General features: G+C 38.7%; 1 protein-coding gene across 2 annotated transcripts in view; it reads right to left on the minus strand.

Annotated features, from left to right (window-relative positions):
* Positions 1-1,769: 1,769 nt before the first annotated feature.
* Positions 1,770-18,573, minus strand: part of LOC130356624 (mucin-4-like) — a 58,789-nt gene continuing 41,985 nt past the window's right edge. For both annotated transcript variants that reach the window (XM_056558395.1, XM_056558394.1), the window contains exons 3-5: positions 14,309-14,919; positions 4,248-4,415; positions 1,770-3,409 (exon numbers count right to left, since the gene is read on the minus strand). In XM_056558395.1, coding sequence (XP_056414370.1) covers positions 3,192-3,409; positions 4,248-4,415; positions 14,309-14,888 — 966 coding nt within the window. In that variant the 5' untranslated portion in view covers positions 14,889-14,919 and the 3' untranslated portion in view covers positions 1,770-3,191. The remainder of the gene's footprint in view (positions 3,410-4,247; positions 4,416-14,308; positions 14,920-18,573) is intronic.

Genomic DNA, 18,573 nt, shown 5'->3' on the forward strand with positions numbered 1-18,573 from the left:
GATTTGGTTCAATTAGGGAGGTACACTAATGAATCGTTTGATGCATGTGTCTTTACAGAGGAAGAGGTTCTACGTTTGCTGTCTAAAGTTAAGACAAATAAGTCACAGGGGCCTGATGGGATACACCCAAAATTATTAAATGAGCTTAGCGGTGAGGTAGCAAAACAGTTAACAGATTTATTTAACCAATCACTGGTAACAGAAGTCGTCCCAGAAGATCGGAAATTAGCAAATGTTGTGCCCATCCACAAGGAAAGTAGTAGGGAGGAATCAAGCAACTATAGGCCATTAAGTCTGACATCAATAGTGGGGAAATTAATGGAAACCCTACTAAAGGATAGGATTGTGGAACATCTAAAATACCATGGATTGCAAGATGAATAACAACATGGGTTTACTTCAGGGAGATCATGTCAAACAAATCTTATTGATTTTTTTGATTGGGTGACTAAATAATAGATGGCGGAGGTGCAGTAGACATCACATATCTAGATTTTAGTAAGGCTTTTTGACACTGTCCCACATAGAAGACTTATCAATAAACTACAGTCTTTGAGCTTGGACTCCCATATTGTTGAGTGGATTAGGCAGTGGCTGAGTGATAGACAACAGAGGGTTGTAGTCAATGGAGAATATTCAGAGCAAGGTCTTGTTACCAGTGGGGTACCTCAGGGATCTTTACTGGGACCAATTTTGTTTAATATCTTCATTAGTGATATTGCAAAAGGTCTCGATGGTAAGGTGTGTCTTTTTGCTGATGACAAAGATATGTAACAGAGTTGATGTTCCTGGAGGGATACGCCAAATGGAAAAGGATTTAGGCAAACTAGAAGAATGGTCAGAACTCAAAAACCCTCGGGCAGAATGACACAGTCTTGACCTCAGTATCTGAGGAAAGGGATTTAGGGGTAATTATTTCAGAAGAATTAAAGGTAGGCAGACAATGTAATAGAGCAGCAGGAAATACTAGCAGAATGCTTGGATGTATAGGGAGAGGTGTAAGCAGTAGAAAGAGTGCTCATGCCGCTGTACAGAACATTGTTGAGGTCTCACTTGGAGTATTGTACGCAGTACTGGAGGCCATATGTCCAGAAGGATATAGATACATTGGAGAGAGTTCAGACAAGAGCTACTAAACTAGTACATAGATTGCAGGATAAAACTTACCAAGAAAGGTTAAAGGACCTTAACATGTATAGCTTAGAAGAAAGAAGAGACAGATGGGATATGATAGAAACTTTTAAATACATAAACGCAATCAACATGATAAAGGAGGAGAGAATATTTAAAAGAAGAAAAACTACCACAAGAGGACATATATTTTTAATTAGAGGAACAAAGGTTTAAGAATAATATCAGGAAGTATTACTTTACTGAGAGAGTGGTGGATGCATGAAATAGCTTTCCTGCACAAGTGGTAGCTACAAATACAGTGATGGAGTTTAAGCATGCATGGGATAAGCATAAGGCTATCCTTCATATACGATAGGGCCAGGGACTATTGATAGGATTCAGATTATTGGGCAGACACATTCTATGTTTCTATGACCACATTCATTAAAATAAACCATCACAAAATCATGTAGCAGATGATAAAGGTTGCATGTCAGGAAAAGGACCAGTGGAGATATCAATCATTGCCTTAACATTAAAAGGACCAAAATACTGTACATGCGTAATTTTAAATGTTTTTTTTTTTTGTTCCCTACATAGAAAATCCTTTATAATCCTAAAGTAATTTTTCAGGATTCATCTTGCCACAGAGAAAAGAGTGTTCAGTCTTTTATTTCAGAAAAAGCATATATCAATTCAATGACAACACAAACAGTTCAGATTTTAATGCAACTGAAAAATGTATTATAAAATATTTTTTATGCAGAAAAATATATGACATTAAATAAATGTATTTACTTTTATTTGTTCATAAAGCCAGAATGTTCTGCTATTAAGCAGTGAACATACTATACTAAAACTGTTTTGATTCTGTAATTTTTGCCAGGGATTGTAACTTCTACTCAAACATGTGATTTACTAACCCACTGCCAATTTGTATTTATTGTTTGGAAATACTCTTTTACAACTCCATAAACCATAGGGCCAGGTTCAGCTGTGTCTGTGTTCTGACCACTACTGTAAACTATATTACTAGACTAAGGAAAAGAAAACAGTTATGTAAATAAGAACAAAGCAAAATCAAGTGTTAATAAGGTGTGCTTCATACATAGTAGTGGTGTGAATTCCTACGTATCACTACCTTACATACCCTGCCTGTACAGAAAATTAATAGTAATAATAATGTGGGCAAAGTTGCTCATATATTTCATCACACTTGGAAAATTACATATGCATTATTAATGTGAAAAATGTATTTAAAGTAAGTTCGAAAACAATATTTGGTAATAAAGTGTTACTGAATAATTGTACTTATGGTAATAAGGCACTTTAGCGCTTACATTAAAGGGCTACTCTGGTGGAAAACTTTTTTTTTTTAAATCAAGTGGTGCCTGAAAGTTAAAAAGATTTGTAAATTACTTGTATTAAAAAAATCTTAATCCTTTTAGTACATTTTAGCAGCTGTATGCTACAGAGGAAATTCTTTACTATTTGAATTTCTTTTTTGTGTTGTCCATAGTTCTCTCTGCTGACACCTCTGTCCTTGTCAGGAACTGTCCAGAGCAGCATAGGTTTGCTATGGGAATTGTCTCCTGCTCTGGAGAAAAAAGAAACATTTTCCTCTGTAGCAAACAGCTGCTAAAAAGTACTGAAAGGATTAAGATTTATTAATAGAACTAATTTACAAATCTGTTTAACTTTCTGGCACCAGTTCATTTAAAAAAAAAAAGTTTTCCACCGGAGTGCCCCTTTAAGTTCATATCAAATTCAGTTAACAATACAAATTATTCACAATGTAATGTTTTGAGGATATAAATTATTTGGTTATGATAAATAAGGCACATGCAAAGAGATTTGATCAAGCAATAAAACTAGACAGAGCACCGCTGCCTAAACATTAGACAGAAGGGGAACCTGATAATAGACAAATACATTGCAGATATACTCTAAATAAGAAGAGGTAAAATCTAGATTGGGTTCATAAAACCAGTGTTTATAAAACAAACAACTTAGAAAAGCAATTCATAGAACCTATTAAAAAGGAACATTTGGTTCCATCAGTTGTACAAAATCTCAAGTCAAACATTTCTTCTTAAGGAAGCATTATATGCTGGATCCGTGTCTTTATCACCAGGTAAAAACTCAAGTCTGAATTGGCCTGGTCTGCTGCTGAATGAGACAAAGTCGTGCTGAGAGTCTTCTTCCTCTAAAACTGTCATGTTGGGATTATATATCCGGGGTGCATCATATAGTCCTCCAGATATCACAAGGGTATCATCTGGTGGAGAATAACCCTCTGAAAATATATAGAAAAACTATCACTTTTTGGTACACTATTTACATAGCTATGTATAGTTTGTTAGCAAGGTAACTATAAAGGTTAATAGATGACGATTACAACCATAGTCCACCCAGCCACATAACAAATAAGAATGATGAATTGGTGCAATGACAACTAAGTATCCAATACTATAACACAATTATATCAGCTGGAGCTATCCTCCAATACAAATGAATATATTCTGTAATGTTTAGACATTCTAGATAGCAATTATAGATACTGTGGCATGAAAACTCTTTGGTTGTTAGTGTTATTTTACTTCCAGAGGCGTAGCTTGTAGCTTCTGGGCCTTGATGCAAATTCTGCAACAGAGACCCATATGCCAATCAAAATACTGGTCTCTTACGGGGCAGATGTGTTTTGGGGACCTTAGGCACCAAGGCCCGGGTACGACTGCTACCTCTATAGCTATTCCCCTGGTTACTACTCATAATTTTCTATCTGATGTACAGAAAGTCTAAAATGAAATTATTTTTAATTAACAATTATCTCATTAGGGTCTATTCACACGTACCGCATCCTGCACATATTTGATGCACAGGATTTGAAGCTGCAGATTTTATGTTTCAAATTTCAATATAAACTAAATGACTGAACACAGCTTCAAATCTGCAGCTTTAAATAAATATCTAGACCTGTAAGTGCTATACCTATAACAGTCTATATTATAGATGCCTGTAGTTTAGGTGTTCTTGACAGACTACAGACTGCTATAAATGCCATCCTGTAGACTGCTGACAAATTTGTATAAACCGGAAGTATTAGGCTACTTATATCTTATTGAAGGCTTTACCTGATTCATACACATTTTCATGGAGAGGGTGGTGAGAATACTGAGATCTTCTCTTTCTATATTTGTTGAAACAGAAGGCGAGAATGGTCAACAGTACCACAACTAAGATGGTGCTAAAGATGGATGTCAAGATGGTCTCAGAGTATGTCATACTGTTTCCAATTTTATCTAGAAACAAATACAAAAATGTTGCAAATATAATTCAGTTGTTGTAGCTGAATAAATATATTGTTTTAAGGCATTTAAACAAAGGAAAGAAATAACAAAGACAACATTTGTTGGAGAAACATTTACCTGTAGTTATAAATTCACACAAAAAAAAAATGTCCGTTAAATATATAAAATGGTGCCACAAAACTGCAGAATGTGATTCCAACTTAAAAATTGACATTGGTCTATTCTATACAATTAACATATTATACAGATGTATGTTTTGACAGTTAGTGCATGATACTATCTGTCTGACATACCGTGTTTCTCCGAAAATACCGGGTCTTATATTAATTTTAGTCACAAAAAACACACTAGGGCTCATTTTCAGGGTAGGGCTTATTTATTTACGGTATGTACATTGAACAACATTTAACAATATTTACCAGCTCTGCCCCCCCCCCCCAACGTCCCCCGCCACCGGTTTATCAGCCCAACGCTGCACCCCACATCGGGAGACTAATCGTATGTCAACCGCGAGCACAGCTTCTCTCCCCCCCTGCCAAATAATTATCACTACTTGTACTTTGTATTCCTGTGCCCGGGCTGCAAATATTAAAAAAACAAATTTTAACTCTACCTTCGTCCTCCGTTCCCCCGTTGCTAAGGAACCGGCCTCATGGTCTCTCCGCTGTTCTTGCTGCTTCCTGGGGATGGGAACGTCGCAGAGCCTTCAGCCTATCACCGGCCACAGCGATGTCCTGCCTCGGCCGATGATAGGCTGAGCCCACTGTCATGTAAGAAGCCGGCCGGCTCCTCACATGACAATGCGCTCAGCCTATCATCGGCCGAGGTGGGACATCGCTGCGGCCGGTCATAGGCTGAAGGCTCTGAGACGTCCCAACGGAGGAACGGAGGACAAAGGTACGGTAAGTTAAAGTTTGTTTTTTAATATTTGCAGCCCGGGCATTGCCTAGGTCAGTGGTCTTCAACCTGCAGACCTCCAGATGTTGCAAAACTACAACTCCCAGCATTCGGGGAAACAGGGTATGACATTGTGTGTTAACAAAAGTGTCTTCAATATTTCTCTGTTATCCTCCACCAAAATCTTTGAAATTTGAATGGGGAAGATTTCACAATACTACCGTATGCATCAAGTCTATCAAAATGTTTGTCTAACATATGTTACTTTCTTCTTCCTTATCCCCTTAAGGACTCTTAACCCCTTAAGGGTTTTTTTCAATTTTGCACTTTCAGTTTTTCCTCCTGACCTTCTAAAAATCATAACGCTTTCAGTTTTCCCACCTACAGACCTATTTGAGGGCTTATAGGGGGTGCTCCCGTGGAAAACTTTTTTTTTTTTTTTAAATCAACTGGTGCCAGAAAGTTAAACAGATTTGTAAATTACTTCTATAAAAAAAAAAGTCTTAATCCTTCCAGTACTTATTAGCTGCTGAATACTACAGAGAAAATGGTTTTCTTTTTGGAACACAGAGCTCTCTGCTGACATCATGACCACAGTGCTCTCTGCTGACATTTCTGTCCATTTTAGGACCTGTCCAGAGAAGCATATGTTTGTTATGGGGATTTTCTCCTACTCTGGACAGTTCTTAAAATGGACAGAGATGGCAGCAGAGAGCACTGTGGTCATGATGTCAGCAGAGGGCTTGTGTTAGTAAATGTCCTAAATATAAAAATATAATTAATTAAACTGCACGGTCAAAGGCATATACGTAAAAAAATACCAAAGTCCAAAATTGCGTATTTTTGGTCACTTTGTATACACTAAAAAATGTATAAAAAACGATCAAAAAGTCCCATCAAAACCAAAATAGTACCGATGAAAACTTCAGATCATAGCGCAAAAAATGAGCCCTCATACCACCCCGTAAACAGAAAAAAAAAATGTATGGAGGTCAGAAGAGGACAATTTTAAACATACTAATGTAATGTAGCAGGATGTGGATTTTCTAACCTGTGTGGCTGATGACTCGGACCGTATCAGGGAGCGGAGTCTAAGGTGCCGCTGGTCTTCACCAGAACCCACCACAAGGCAGGATGGGCTTGCTGCGGCACGCGACACACAGGTCGCTACCCCCTACACGGCTTGACCACACAGGTAGCTGGGCTAGGCGAGGTACAGAAGGATAAGGCAGTAGCGTATTCAAATGTAGCAGAAGGTCAAGGCAGGCGGAAAAGGTGCGAAGTCTAATAGGCTATAAGGGACGCTTAATCTCAGGCTAGGGGCCCTGAAGATCCGGCAGGGAAGTGTGGGAGGTGCAGGGACTTTATAATGTGTCAGGTGCAACAATTAATTATCGGCGTACTGGCCCTTTAAATTTCAGAGCTCCCGCATGTGCACCCTAGGAGATGGGGACGTGCGCTCCGGAGCTGAGGCACAGAGGAGGAGGCGGCAGTGGAGCATGGTGAGTGAAGGGCTGGGAATCGCATGCGGGTGCGTCTCGTGATGCGAATCCCAGCCCCACCAGCAGTCAGGGATTCAGGGACCATGCGCTCACAGCCGGTGGTTGCGGCCGGAGCGCAGTGTGTGACAACCAATTTTGGTGCATGTAGTTATAAATTTTTTAAAGTAGTGAAATAAAGAAAAACCTATATAAATCTGGTATCATTGTAACCATATGGATGTACAAAATTAATATATGGTGTCATTTTTACCTAAAAGTGCACTGTGTAGAATCGGAAGACCCCAAAAGTTACAAAATGACTTTTTTTTCCCAATTTAGCCCCACACATATTTTTTTTCTGAGTTCGCCGTAAATTTTGTGTTGAATTGATTGATGTCATTACAAAGTACAATTGATGGCGCAAAAAATTAGCCCTCATATGTCTGTAGGTGCAAAATTGTAAGAGTTATGATTTTTAGAAGATGATGAGGAAAAAACGAAGGTGTAAAAACGGTCCTTAACCCCTGGGTTTTTTCCGTTTTTGCATTTTCGTTTTTTGCTCCTTGCCTTTAAAAAATCATAACTCTTTCAATTTTGCACCTAAAAATCCATATGATGGCTTATTTTTTGCGCCACCAATTCTACTTTGTAATGACGTCAGTCATTTTGCCCAAAAATCTACGGTGAAACGGAAAAAAAAAATCATTGTGAGACAAAATTGAAAAAAAAAGCCGTTTAGTAATTTTGGGGGCTTCCGTTTCTACATAGTACATTTTTAGGTAAAAATGACACCTGATATTTATTCTGTAGGTCTATACGATTAAAATGATACCCTACTTATTTAGGTTTGATTTTGTCGTACTTCTGGAAAAAATCATAACTTCATGCAGGAAAATTAATACGTTTAAAATTGTCATTTCTGACCCCTATAACTTTTTTATTTAGGGCAAATTTTTTGCGCCGTGGTCTGAAGTTTTTAACAGTACCATTTTTGCATTGATAGGACTTATTGATCGCTTTTTATTCATTTTTTCAAGATATAAAAAGTGACCAAAAATGCACTATTTTGGACTTTGGAATTTTTTTGCGCGCACGCCATTGACCGTGTGGTTTAATTAACGATATATTTTTATAATTCGGACATTTCTGCACGCGGCGATACCATATATGTTTATTTTTATTTATACTGTGTTTTTTTTATGGGAATAGGGGGGTGATTCAAACTTTTAATAGGGAAGGGGTTAAATGACCTTTATTCACTTTTTTTCACTTTTTTTTTGCAGTGTTATAGCTCCCATAGGGACCTATAACACTGCACACACTGATCTTTCACATTGATCACTGGTTTGTCAAAGGAAACCAGTGATCGATGATTCTGCCGCTTGACTGCTCATGCCTGGATCTCAGGCACTGAGCAGTCATTTGGCGATCGGACAGCGAGGAGGCAGGTAGGGACCCTCCTGCTGTCCTGTAAACTGTTCGGGATGCCGTGATTTTGCCACGGCTATCCCGAATAGCCCACTGAGCTAACCGGCACACTTTCACTTTAGATTCGGGTCATTCGGGTCACTTGTGACCCGATGACCCGGGAATAAATGGTGATCGGCGGTGTACAATTCACCTCCAATCACCTGCCGTTGCTGGGGAGTGGTAACAATACTGTCACCGCCCCAGCAACGCTGCTATTGGCCGGCGATCGTTCGGCCAATAGCAGAGCAGCAGAAGAGGGGTTAACGGCTCCTTCCCGCTGCTGGACCCGCTGTTTTCGTTCAGTCAGCGGGTGCAGCAGGGAGAAGAAGCCGTGGATCCCCCCTCGGAGCTCCGGAGCCCCATCAGGAGCCTTAGAATAGGGTAAGCTTATTGCAGGGACAGGTAGGAGTTTAATAAGTTAAAAAGTGACATACAAGTAAAAAAAAAGTTACGATAAAGCAGTTAATCCGGGCCTCTGCATAGACTGCTTCAGGGAGTATCACACTTCCATGGAGCCCTCAATTTTCCCTTTTTATTAGAATTTTCCATAATTTGACCAATGTACCAAGTCCAGAGTACATTCCAAAATACAACCCCCATAAATCACTAAATTGCCCCCAAAAAACCTTAAAAAAAACAAAAAAAACTGATAAGACCTCTGGGGGTGTTTTGTCAAAAATGAGTCACTATCATCCGGGACTTTTTTATGTTGCCTCAAATGCGCAGCGCTCTCTCTCCACCTGAGCGGTAACAGGTGGAGGCAACAGGTTAGGGACGGCCACACACATCATATTCCCAGAATGATGATTCAGAGCATAGGGTTTGGGGCAGGCATATTTTTTTTAGTTTTGGCTATGCTCTGGGTCATCATTCTGGGAACATATCCTGTTTTATTATGTTTTATAATTTTCTGGCCCACTGTACCCCATATTACTGGCCTCTGTACCCCACCTGTCTACCCCAGTTACGGCCCATTGTCCCCCATAGTATTCCCCTATTTTAGGGCTCAGTGCTCCCCCCATTAACGCTCCTTGAGGGGGGGTCCCACATCCTGGCTCCACATCAAGCTCAAGGTCCCTGACTGCGCTCCCACTCAAGCAAGAACTGCTGTGCACCCGCCAAGCCTAAATCATCAAAAAATAAGGTATGTCCTTACTCCAAAGAATTGTATTTACAAATTGTGGGGTGTCTTTTCTGCTATTAACCCTTGTAAAAATGTTAAATTTGGGGGGGAAACACACATTTTAGTGAAAAAAATAATTTTTTTACATATGCAAAAGTTGTGAAACCTCTGTGGGGTATTAAGGCTTACTTTACCCCTTGTTACATTCCTCAAGGGGTCTAGTTTCCAAAATGGTATGCCATGTGGGGGGTATTTTGCTGTCTTGGCACCATACGGGCTTCCTAAATGCCACATGTCCCCCCCATTTCAGCAAAGTTTGCAAATGTGACTCCTTCTCTTCTGAGCATTGTGGCGCTCCTGCAGTGCACTTGACGTCCACTTATGGGGTACCTACATACTCAGAAGAGATGGGGTTACAAATTTTGGGGGGTCTTTTCTACTATTAACCCTTGCAAAAATGTGAAATTTGTGGGGAAACCCACATTTTAGTGAAAAAATATATATTTTTTTTTACATATGCAAAAGTCGTGAAACCCCTGTGGGGTATTAGGGTTCACTTTACCCCTTGTTACGTTCCCCAAGGGGTCTAGTTTCCAAAATATAATGCCATGTGGTTTTATTTTGCTGTCCTGGCACCATAGGGGCTTCCTAAATGCGGCATGCCCCCAGAGCAAAATTTGCTTCCAAAAAGCCAAATGTGACCACTCCTCTTCTGAGACCTGTAGTGCGCCAGCAGAGCACTTTTCACCCCCATATGGGGTGTTTTCTGAATCGGGAGAAATTGGGCTTCAAATTTTGGTGGGTATTTTCTGCTTTAACCCTTTGTAAAAATGTAAAATTTTTGGGAAAACAAGCATTTTATGTAAAAAAAAATTTTTTTTTTACATTTGCAAAAGTCATGAAACACCTGTGGGGTATTAAGGCTCACTTAATTCCTTGTTACGTTCCCCGAGGGGTCTATTTTCCAAAATGGTATGCCATGTGTTGTTTTTTTTGCTGTTTTGGCACCCTAGGGGCTTCCTAAAGGTGACATGCCCCCCAAAAACCATTTCAGAAAAATGTTCTCTCCAAAAAACCCTTGTCGCTCCTTCCCTTCTGAGCCCTATACTGCGCCCGACGAACAATTTACATAGACATATTAGGTATGTGCTTACTCGAGAGAAATTGGGCTACAAATACCAGTAAAAATGTTCTCCTTTTACCCCTTGAAAAAATTCAAAAATTGGGTCTACAAGAACATGCGAGTGTAAAAAATGAAGATTGTGAATTTTCTCCTTCACTTTGCTGCTATTCCTGTGAAACACCTAAAGGGTTAAAACACATACTGAATGTCATTTTGAATACTTTGGGGGGGGGGGGGGTGTCGTTTTTATAATGGGGTCATGTATGGGGTATTTCTAATATGAAGACCCTTCAAATCCACTTCAAAACTGAACTGGTCACTGAAAAATAGTGAGTTTGAAAATTTTGTGAAAAATTTGAAAATTGCTGCTGAACTTTGAAGCTCTCTAAAAACAAAAAACGCATCAATTTTATGATTCAAACATAAAGTAGACATATTGTATATGTGATCCAAATTTTTTTAAATTTTGAATATCCATTTTCCTTACAAGCAGAGAGCTTCAAAGTTAGAAAAATGCAAAATTTTCATTTTTTTCATCAAATTTTGGGATTTTTCACCATAAAAGGATACAAGTTGCCACAGAATTTTACCACTATGTTAAAGCAGAATATGTCACGAAAAAACATTCTCGAAATCAGAATGATAACTAAAAGCATTCCAGAGTTATTAATGTTTAAAGTGACAGTGGTCAGATGTGCAAAAAACGCTCTGGTCCTAAGGTGTAAAATGGCCTGGTCCTTAAGGGGTTAATGTACTTGATGGCTGATCTATTTACCTGTATTTTGCAGCAAATAAATAGAGCATGCTGTTCATACATTTTACATAGTCTTATAGCCACTCCACTTCGTACAGAAACATTATAAAACTGTCAAGAATGGAGCTATTACTTGAAAATTGAATTCTTTAAGCCCCAATTCGCACTGACTAGACTAGAATTTATAGTATCCCCTGGGATTCACTATTAATACCCTAACAGAGGTACAGTGGGGATCAAAAGTTTGGGCACCCCAGGTAAAAATTTGTATTAATGTGCATAAAGAAGCCAAGGAAAGATGGAAAAATCTCCCAAAGGCATCAAATGACAGATTAGACATTCTTATAATATGTCAACAAAAGTTAGATTTTATTTCCATCATTTACACTTTCAAAATAACAGAAAACAAAAAAATGGCATCTGCAAAACTTTGGGCACCCTGCAGAATTTATAGCATGCACTGCCCCCTTTGCAAAGCAGAGACCTCCCAGTGTCATGGATTGTTCTCAATCTTCCTCTGGGAAGACCAGATGATGTCAATCTCAAAGGTTTTAAATGCTCAGACTCATCTGACCTTGCCCCAACAATCAGCACCATGGGTTCTTCTAAGCAGTTGTCTAGAAATCTGAAACTGAAAATATTTGATGCTCACAAAGCTGGAGAAGACTATAAGATAACAAAACGTTTTCAGATGTCAATATCCTCTGTTCAGAATGCAATTAAGAAATGGCAGTCATCAGAAACAGTGGAAGTTAAAGCAAGATATGGAAGACCAAGAAAAATATCAGACAGAACAGCTCGCAGGATTGTGAGAAAAACAATTCAAAACCCACATTTGACTGCACAATCCCGCCAGAAAGATCTAGCAGACACTGGAGTTGTGGTACACTATTCCACTATAAAGAGATACTTGTACAAATATGGTCTTCATGGAGCCATCAGAAGAAAACCTCTTCTACATCCTCACCACAAAAATCAGCGTTTGAACTTTGCAAATGAACATTTAGACAACCCTGAGGCATTTTGGAAACAAGTTCTGTGGACCGATGAGGTTAAAATTGAACTTTTTTGCCGGAATGAGCAAAGGTACGTTTGGAGAAGAAGGGGAACAGAATTTAATGAAAAGAACCTCTGTCCAACTGTTAAGCATGGGGGTGGATCAATCATGCTTTAGGGTTGTATTGCAGCCAGTGGCACAGGGAACATCTCACGAGTAGAAGGAAAAATTTGATTTTATAAACTTTCAGCAAATTTTGGATGCTAACTTGATGCCATCTGTGAAAAAGCTGAAGTTAAAGCGAGGATGGCTTCTACAAATGGATAATGATCCTAAACACACCTCGAAATCAACGGTGGATTACATCAAGAGGCATAAACTGAAGGTTTTGCCATGGCCTTCACAATCTCCTGACCTCAACATAATTGAAAATCTATGGATAGACCTTAAAAGAGCAGTGCGTGATAGAAAGCCCAGAAATCTCAAAGAACCGCAAGACTTTTGTAGGGAAGAATGGGCAAATATACCTCAAACAAGAATTGAAAGACTCTTGGCTGGCTACAAAAAGCGTTTACAAGCTGTGATACTTGCCAAAGGGGGCAGTACAAGATATTAACTCTGCAGGGTGCCGAAACTTTTGCAGATGCCATTTTTTTGTTTTCTGTTATTTTGAAAGTGTAAATGATGGAAATAAAATCTAAATTTTGTTGACATATTATAAGAATGTCTAATCTGTAATTTGATGCCTTTTGGAGATTTTTCCATCTTTCCTTGGCTTCTTTATGCACATTAATACATTTTTCTACCTGGGGTGCCCAAACTTTTGATCCCCTCTGTACATATTTTGCTGCAGGTAGATCCCCATGTAGCAGATCCCAGAATATTTAAAGACTGGGAGCTCTAGTGCTCATGGAGTGGTAGCATAGTCAATACAACAGGTCCAAGAAAGTGGTCTCAATGGGATAGGACAGGGAACAAGACCACAGCCTGGAATGAAGCCAGGGGTCAGAGCCAGAAAAAGAACAACAGTTGTCCTATATTAAGGCCTTCAGTTGCCTTGCACTGTTACCCCAAAACCTAAGGTGAAGAGAAAGGATGTGCCTGGAACCAGAAAGGCTCAAATTAGGACTATAGGATGAGATATCTGGTTGCCTTTGGATGGGCCCATCATATGAATCCACTGCCTCTAACTGAAACATAGTGCTGGATCTGAGCAACGTGAGTAAAGTAATCTGAAACTGACTCTTTGAGTCTAGTTAAAGGGGTATTCCAGGATTGTTTTTTATTTGACTATGCTACAGGGGCTGTAAAGTTAGTGTTGTTCATAATATAGTGTCTGTACCTGTGTGTGATGGTTTTCTCACAATTCTTCTGTGATTTTCACCCCACTATTTATTTTTATCAGCATACAAAATGACTGTTGTCTCGGATTTTTCCCAGCTGCAATGCGGCCGAGACCTAACTCACTAGGCAGCTGATGACAGGGAGCCTGTCTGCTTCAATGGGTGGAGGGATCGCTTGGTGGGAGAGAGAGATCAATCTGCAACTAATGCAACAGCTGTAGGCACCCTGATTGAAAACCACAGTTCTTTTGAATGGATGCAGCTCATTTATGTTTCAATGGGTGGGATGGCTTATAAGAGGGAGGGAGGAAAATGGAATTGTGGGATTTGTACTCAAAAAAAGAAAGATCAAACAGGAAATACCAGTTCACAAAAAGCTAGCCACAGTGTTAAGGTAATCCCACAAAATAGCCATTTAGCCCCAAGACAAGCGCAGATCCTACCTAAGCATGTCCATTACTGTCTGCCAGGTATGTACTAAAATCACCTTATGGTGGATAACCCCTTTAATCTTATGATATTGCTGTGTTTAGCATTGTGCTAACTGACTGTATAAGGGGTAATGTAATTAATTTAGCTTTATTCAACCTTACCTGCTTTTTTTTTATTTTTTTGCTGCAATTTCTCTTTTACAAAAAGCACAATGAATCAGCTCAGATTTGACAGAATACAGTGTGAAAAGTTTTAAAAACCTACCTGACACTGAAGTTGAATTCAGTTCCACAGGAAATGTCATTGTTGTATTGCCTTGAAGAGTTGACATTTCTTGGGTTGGAAGAACAGTTATTGTGCTATTGCTTTCATTAATGGTGCTGCTCACATGTCCTGTCTCTGATGCAATAGCAGATGTAAGCAAAGTTGTGGAAGCAATGACTGTGCTGCTCTCATGTTCTGTCTTTGGTACTGTGACAGATAAATTTAAAGTTGTGGAAGCAATGGTAATAGATCCAGCCTCAGTACTGTTCGAAGCAATGGTAATAGATCCAGCCTCAGTACTGTTCTTCACAGGTGTAGGTGTCGTTACAGGCGACAACCTAGTGGAATGAACAACACTGGAGCTTTCATTATAAAATGTTGAATTCAGACTTTTGTTCAAGACAGGAAAAAGTGTAGTTTCTGGGAAAGCTGATGTGTCAGTAGGCATGTTCTCTGTACTTACTGAAGCTGCCGCATGGCCTTCAGATGGAGTAACTCCACTTGTTGTGGCTTTGACATTCCAAAATGCAGATGTGCAAACAATGATGGAAAGAAATGCAGATATTGTTCTTGAAAACATTGCAACTGTCGTGCGTCAGTTCTTGAAATTACTAGAAATAAATACAAAGAAAAGAATTTCTGCTTATTACATGTACAAGAACTTGCATAATCTAACAGTATATATGCTAAACATATGTTAAATATCTAAAGTATTAACAATATGTAAATACTAATTTTTTAAATATGGCACTTCACTTCTCATATGCAAATAGATGTAGCAGAACTCAGTTTGCCACATCTTATCTTGTAATCCCAATGCTTTATCTGTGGTTTTAATGCCTATTAAAGGGGTATTCTGGTATCATAAAATAGTTTTTAAATAAATCCCCAAGATTTATAACTTACTAATATAGTGTTATCACTAACTGTACTGGCTTCAGCATTCTTTTGTGTGATTAACCCCTAACAGAAGGTTGGGTAGTGCTTTCATTTTCATAGTGGTATTGCCTTCAGTTCCCCAACTCCTCCCTCTATCACAAGACAAGGCATCATCCTCTGCTGTCTCAGGGGGCGGGGAAGGATCTTTTACACCCCTTAGTGATGTCATCACCTCTGACCAGCTCCTACAGCCCACATCACCATCTCTTGTGAAATGAGATGTTCTGCAACAGCTCTGGGCTTGGAACTGGCAGGAGTGCTGTGAGAGGGAAGTAGGCAAGGTGGGAGGACTGTGATAAAGAGCTGAAAGAAAGCAATGTATTCTGGGAATTGTAGTGCTGAGCAACTGCTAAACCAGGGATCACAAGGATTATCTGAAATAGGAGGAGATCCAAAAACACTCAAAACAAATGGATTTTTGGTGGTTTTAGAACAGGGGTAGGCAGGTAAGCTGGAGTACCCCTTTAAACTACCACAATGTTCTAAGATTTTGCCATGGTCTGCATAATTTGCAGTTATAAATATTGGCAGCAGTGGTTTGACTGCCAGAACCAGAGTAATCTGCAATCCCTGCTGACATGTTATAAGACATAAGATACAGATGACCCTTGCAGGTGGCGATGCTTCTACGACATGTTGCATGATAAATCTTTCCAAGGACCTTATTTGGTCATTTATTTTTATACTATATTTATATAATTCGTAATTTGGTATAATCATACACCTGACTACAATCCTTCAATATCCCTGTACCTAATAGAATTAATGTTGTTTTGGAGGCAAAGGTGGTCACACTAAATATTAATTTGATTTAGATCTTATTCTGTTCATTCACTGTTCATTTTGTTATGTGCTAAAAATGAACTATTAACTGTCAAGTTGGACAGGGATATGTGTAGAGATGTAAAATGCATGTTTTTCCAGTTTTTTCTTCTGAAAACATGAAGTGCAGTGCACATTAAAGTATAATGCTTGAAATAAACATAAAGTTTAATCAGTAAAAAAAATTTAAATATAAAACAATTCCATATGCAGTTGATCTAGTCATGCACATTGTAATAAATTAGGAAGGAGTAAAATGTTTCCTTCTTCCAATGTGAAAATATTTAATTTGGTACCAAATTTGAACACTAGAGGTCATCAAAGAGTCTCATTGAGGAAGGTTTATATAATAATACAGTATAACATATTTTAGAAAGGGGAAAAAAATGAAACGGTGTTGACAGTTGAAAAAAAAACAAATGACAAAAAAAATCAATTTATATGATTTAACAATTTATATGATTTAATTTATGATATAAATGTGTAAAATAAAATATGCATGAGAATTTTATGTCCACTGGGACCGTTACCGATCTTGAAAACAGAGGTCCCCCAGATGAATGAAGCAACAGTGCATGTGATCAACCGTCGCTCCATTCACTTTCTTTGGGATCTACGTACATCAATGAGTTCAGCGATCAGCAATATTCATAAGCAATGTTTTATATATATATATATATATATATATATATATATATATATACACAGTATATGTACATTTGCTTATCTATCCCCAGCACACAATGCCGCAGGCACCACAGATCTCTGACAGCCAAGTAGAGAACCTGTTGTTCAACATTAGAATCCCACCCTTAAATCAGATCACGTGGAGAGGATTACCTTTATAGCTATAACAGAATGAGTACAAAATAAAAGATACTAGACCACTCCAGGTAGAGATACTAGACCAGGCAACTGCAACATTTATACTACACTGAGCCAAACAGCAGCATTCCCTAACCACTGACTTGACAGACAAATATTGTTTAAAGACCTTTTGCATACCTTTCGCAGACTGCTGGCACCTGAGAAAGGGAAATCACTGGCTACCTAGTAATTCAGAGCTGGCTTTAGTACAATGTTGTTCACTCACAAGCTTCACAAGAAGACCAGGTTTAAATGGGTTGTCCAGCATTAGAAAAGCGGCTAAACTCTCCAAAAGAAAAACAAAAAAACTGCACTTGTCTGCAGGTTGTGTGTGGTTTTGCAGCTCAGTTCCATTGAAGTTAATAGCACCAACTGTAATACAACACACAACCTGCTCAAAGGCTTGGGGCTATTTTGGGAAGAAATTAGCTCTGTTTTTGTATTGTTGGATAGCCCCTTTAAGAATTGAGGTTGGAAAGTTTTTTCTCTACAAATCTGTATTAAAACACAGATAAAACAAAATCGATAAAGGATGTAGAAAGAGATTTATTAAAACCTGTCCAGAGGAAAGGTTGCTCAGTTTTCCATGGCATCCAATCAGATTGTTTCTTTCACTTTTGAAAAGGCCTCTGAAAAATGAAAGAAGTGATTTGATTGGTTGTTATGGGTAACTGAGCAACTTTTCCTCTGGACAGGTCTTGATAAATCTCCCTCGTAGAGATTTGCTTTGGTCAACCTTTGAAAACTATTTTACAATTCATATACAGTATAATACACATGATGAGTTGAGTTAAAATGGAGATTGTAATATGTTAAAGGTCATCCTCCATCTTTTCTCGATAGTACTGTATTGGTAGTACAATTTGAGAAGTGTTCCTAAAACAATAATATGTAATGGTCATGATGATATCTAATTCATCTAATGTTCAGAAGTATTTCTTGCTTGTTGGTGTTACAACACTTATGTTTGTCATTATTTACATTGGTCTCTGTCCCCATTTGGCCAGACAATCCAATATCCCTATCCCAGACACACTTGCATATCAGTATGTTTTTGTCTTGTGGAAGGTACCCAGGATACCTGGGGAAAACCCAAATCCAAGACCCCACTATTGCAAGTTAACTCACCACTGAGCCATTATGCTTCCACAGTATTGAACGATTTTTGGTGTGTTTTTTCAAATCATAAAAACTCCACAAAAAAGAGCATGTGAAGGAGGCCTTTATGTGGTTCAGATTTACTTCTTGTGAATGAGAATAAGGCGTGTTCTCTCTGGAATGCAATCAAACTTGTTTTTCTTAAGCCTCATAATGGTTTTATTGCCTTCCTCTGCATCAACACAGTAGGGACACAATAGGGATAAACTGTAGGTTAAATTAATGGACTCTGGTATTTTTTCAACCTTATGCACTATGTTACTATGTTACAGACTCTGGGACAGAAATGTGTTGGCATTACATTACTTTTATAAACTGTTTAAAAATGTGCAACCTGGGGGCGTGGCATGCAACTGAGCTGCATAGATGTGCTGGGTGTGAGGCTCACTTTCCTGAACCGCAATTTCCTGGAATCTCAGGACAGCTTCTAAAAGGTCCCAACTCTTTAGCGGCCCCTTCTCTGTTCCGGGTGCATCCTT

Source organism: Hyla sarda, chromosome 2, assembly GCF_029499605.1.
Source record: "Hyla sarda isolate aHylSar1 chromosome 2, aHylSar1.hap1, whole genome shotgun sequence".
NCBI lineage: Eukaryota > Metazoa > Chordata > Amphibia > Anura > Hylidae > Hyla > Hyla sarda.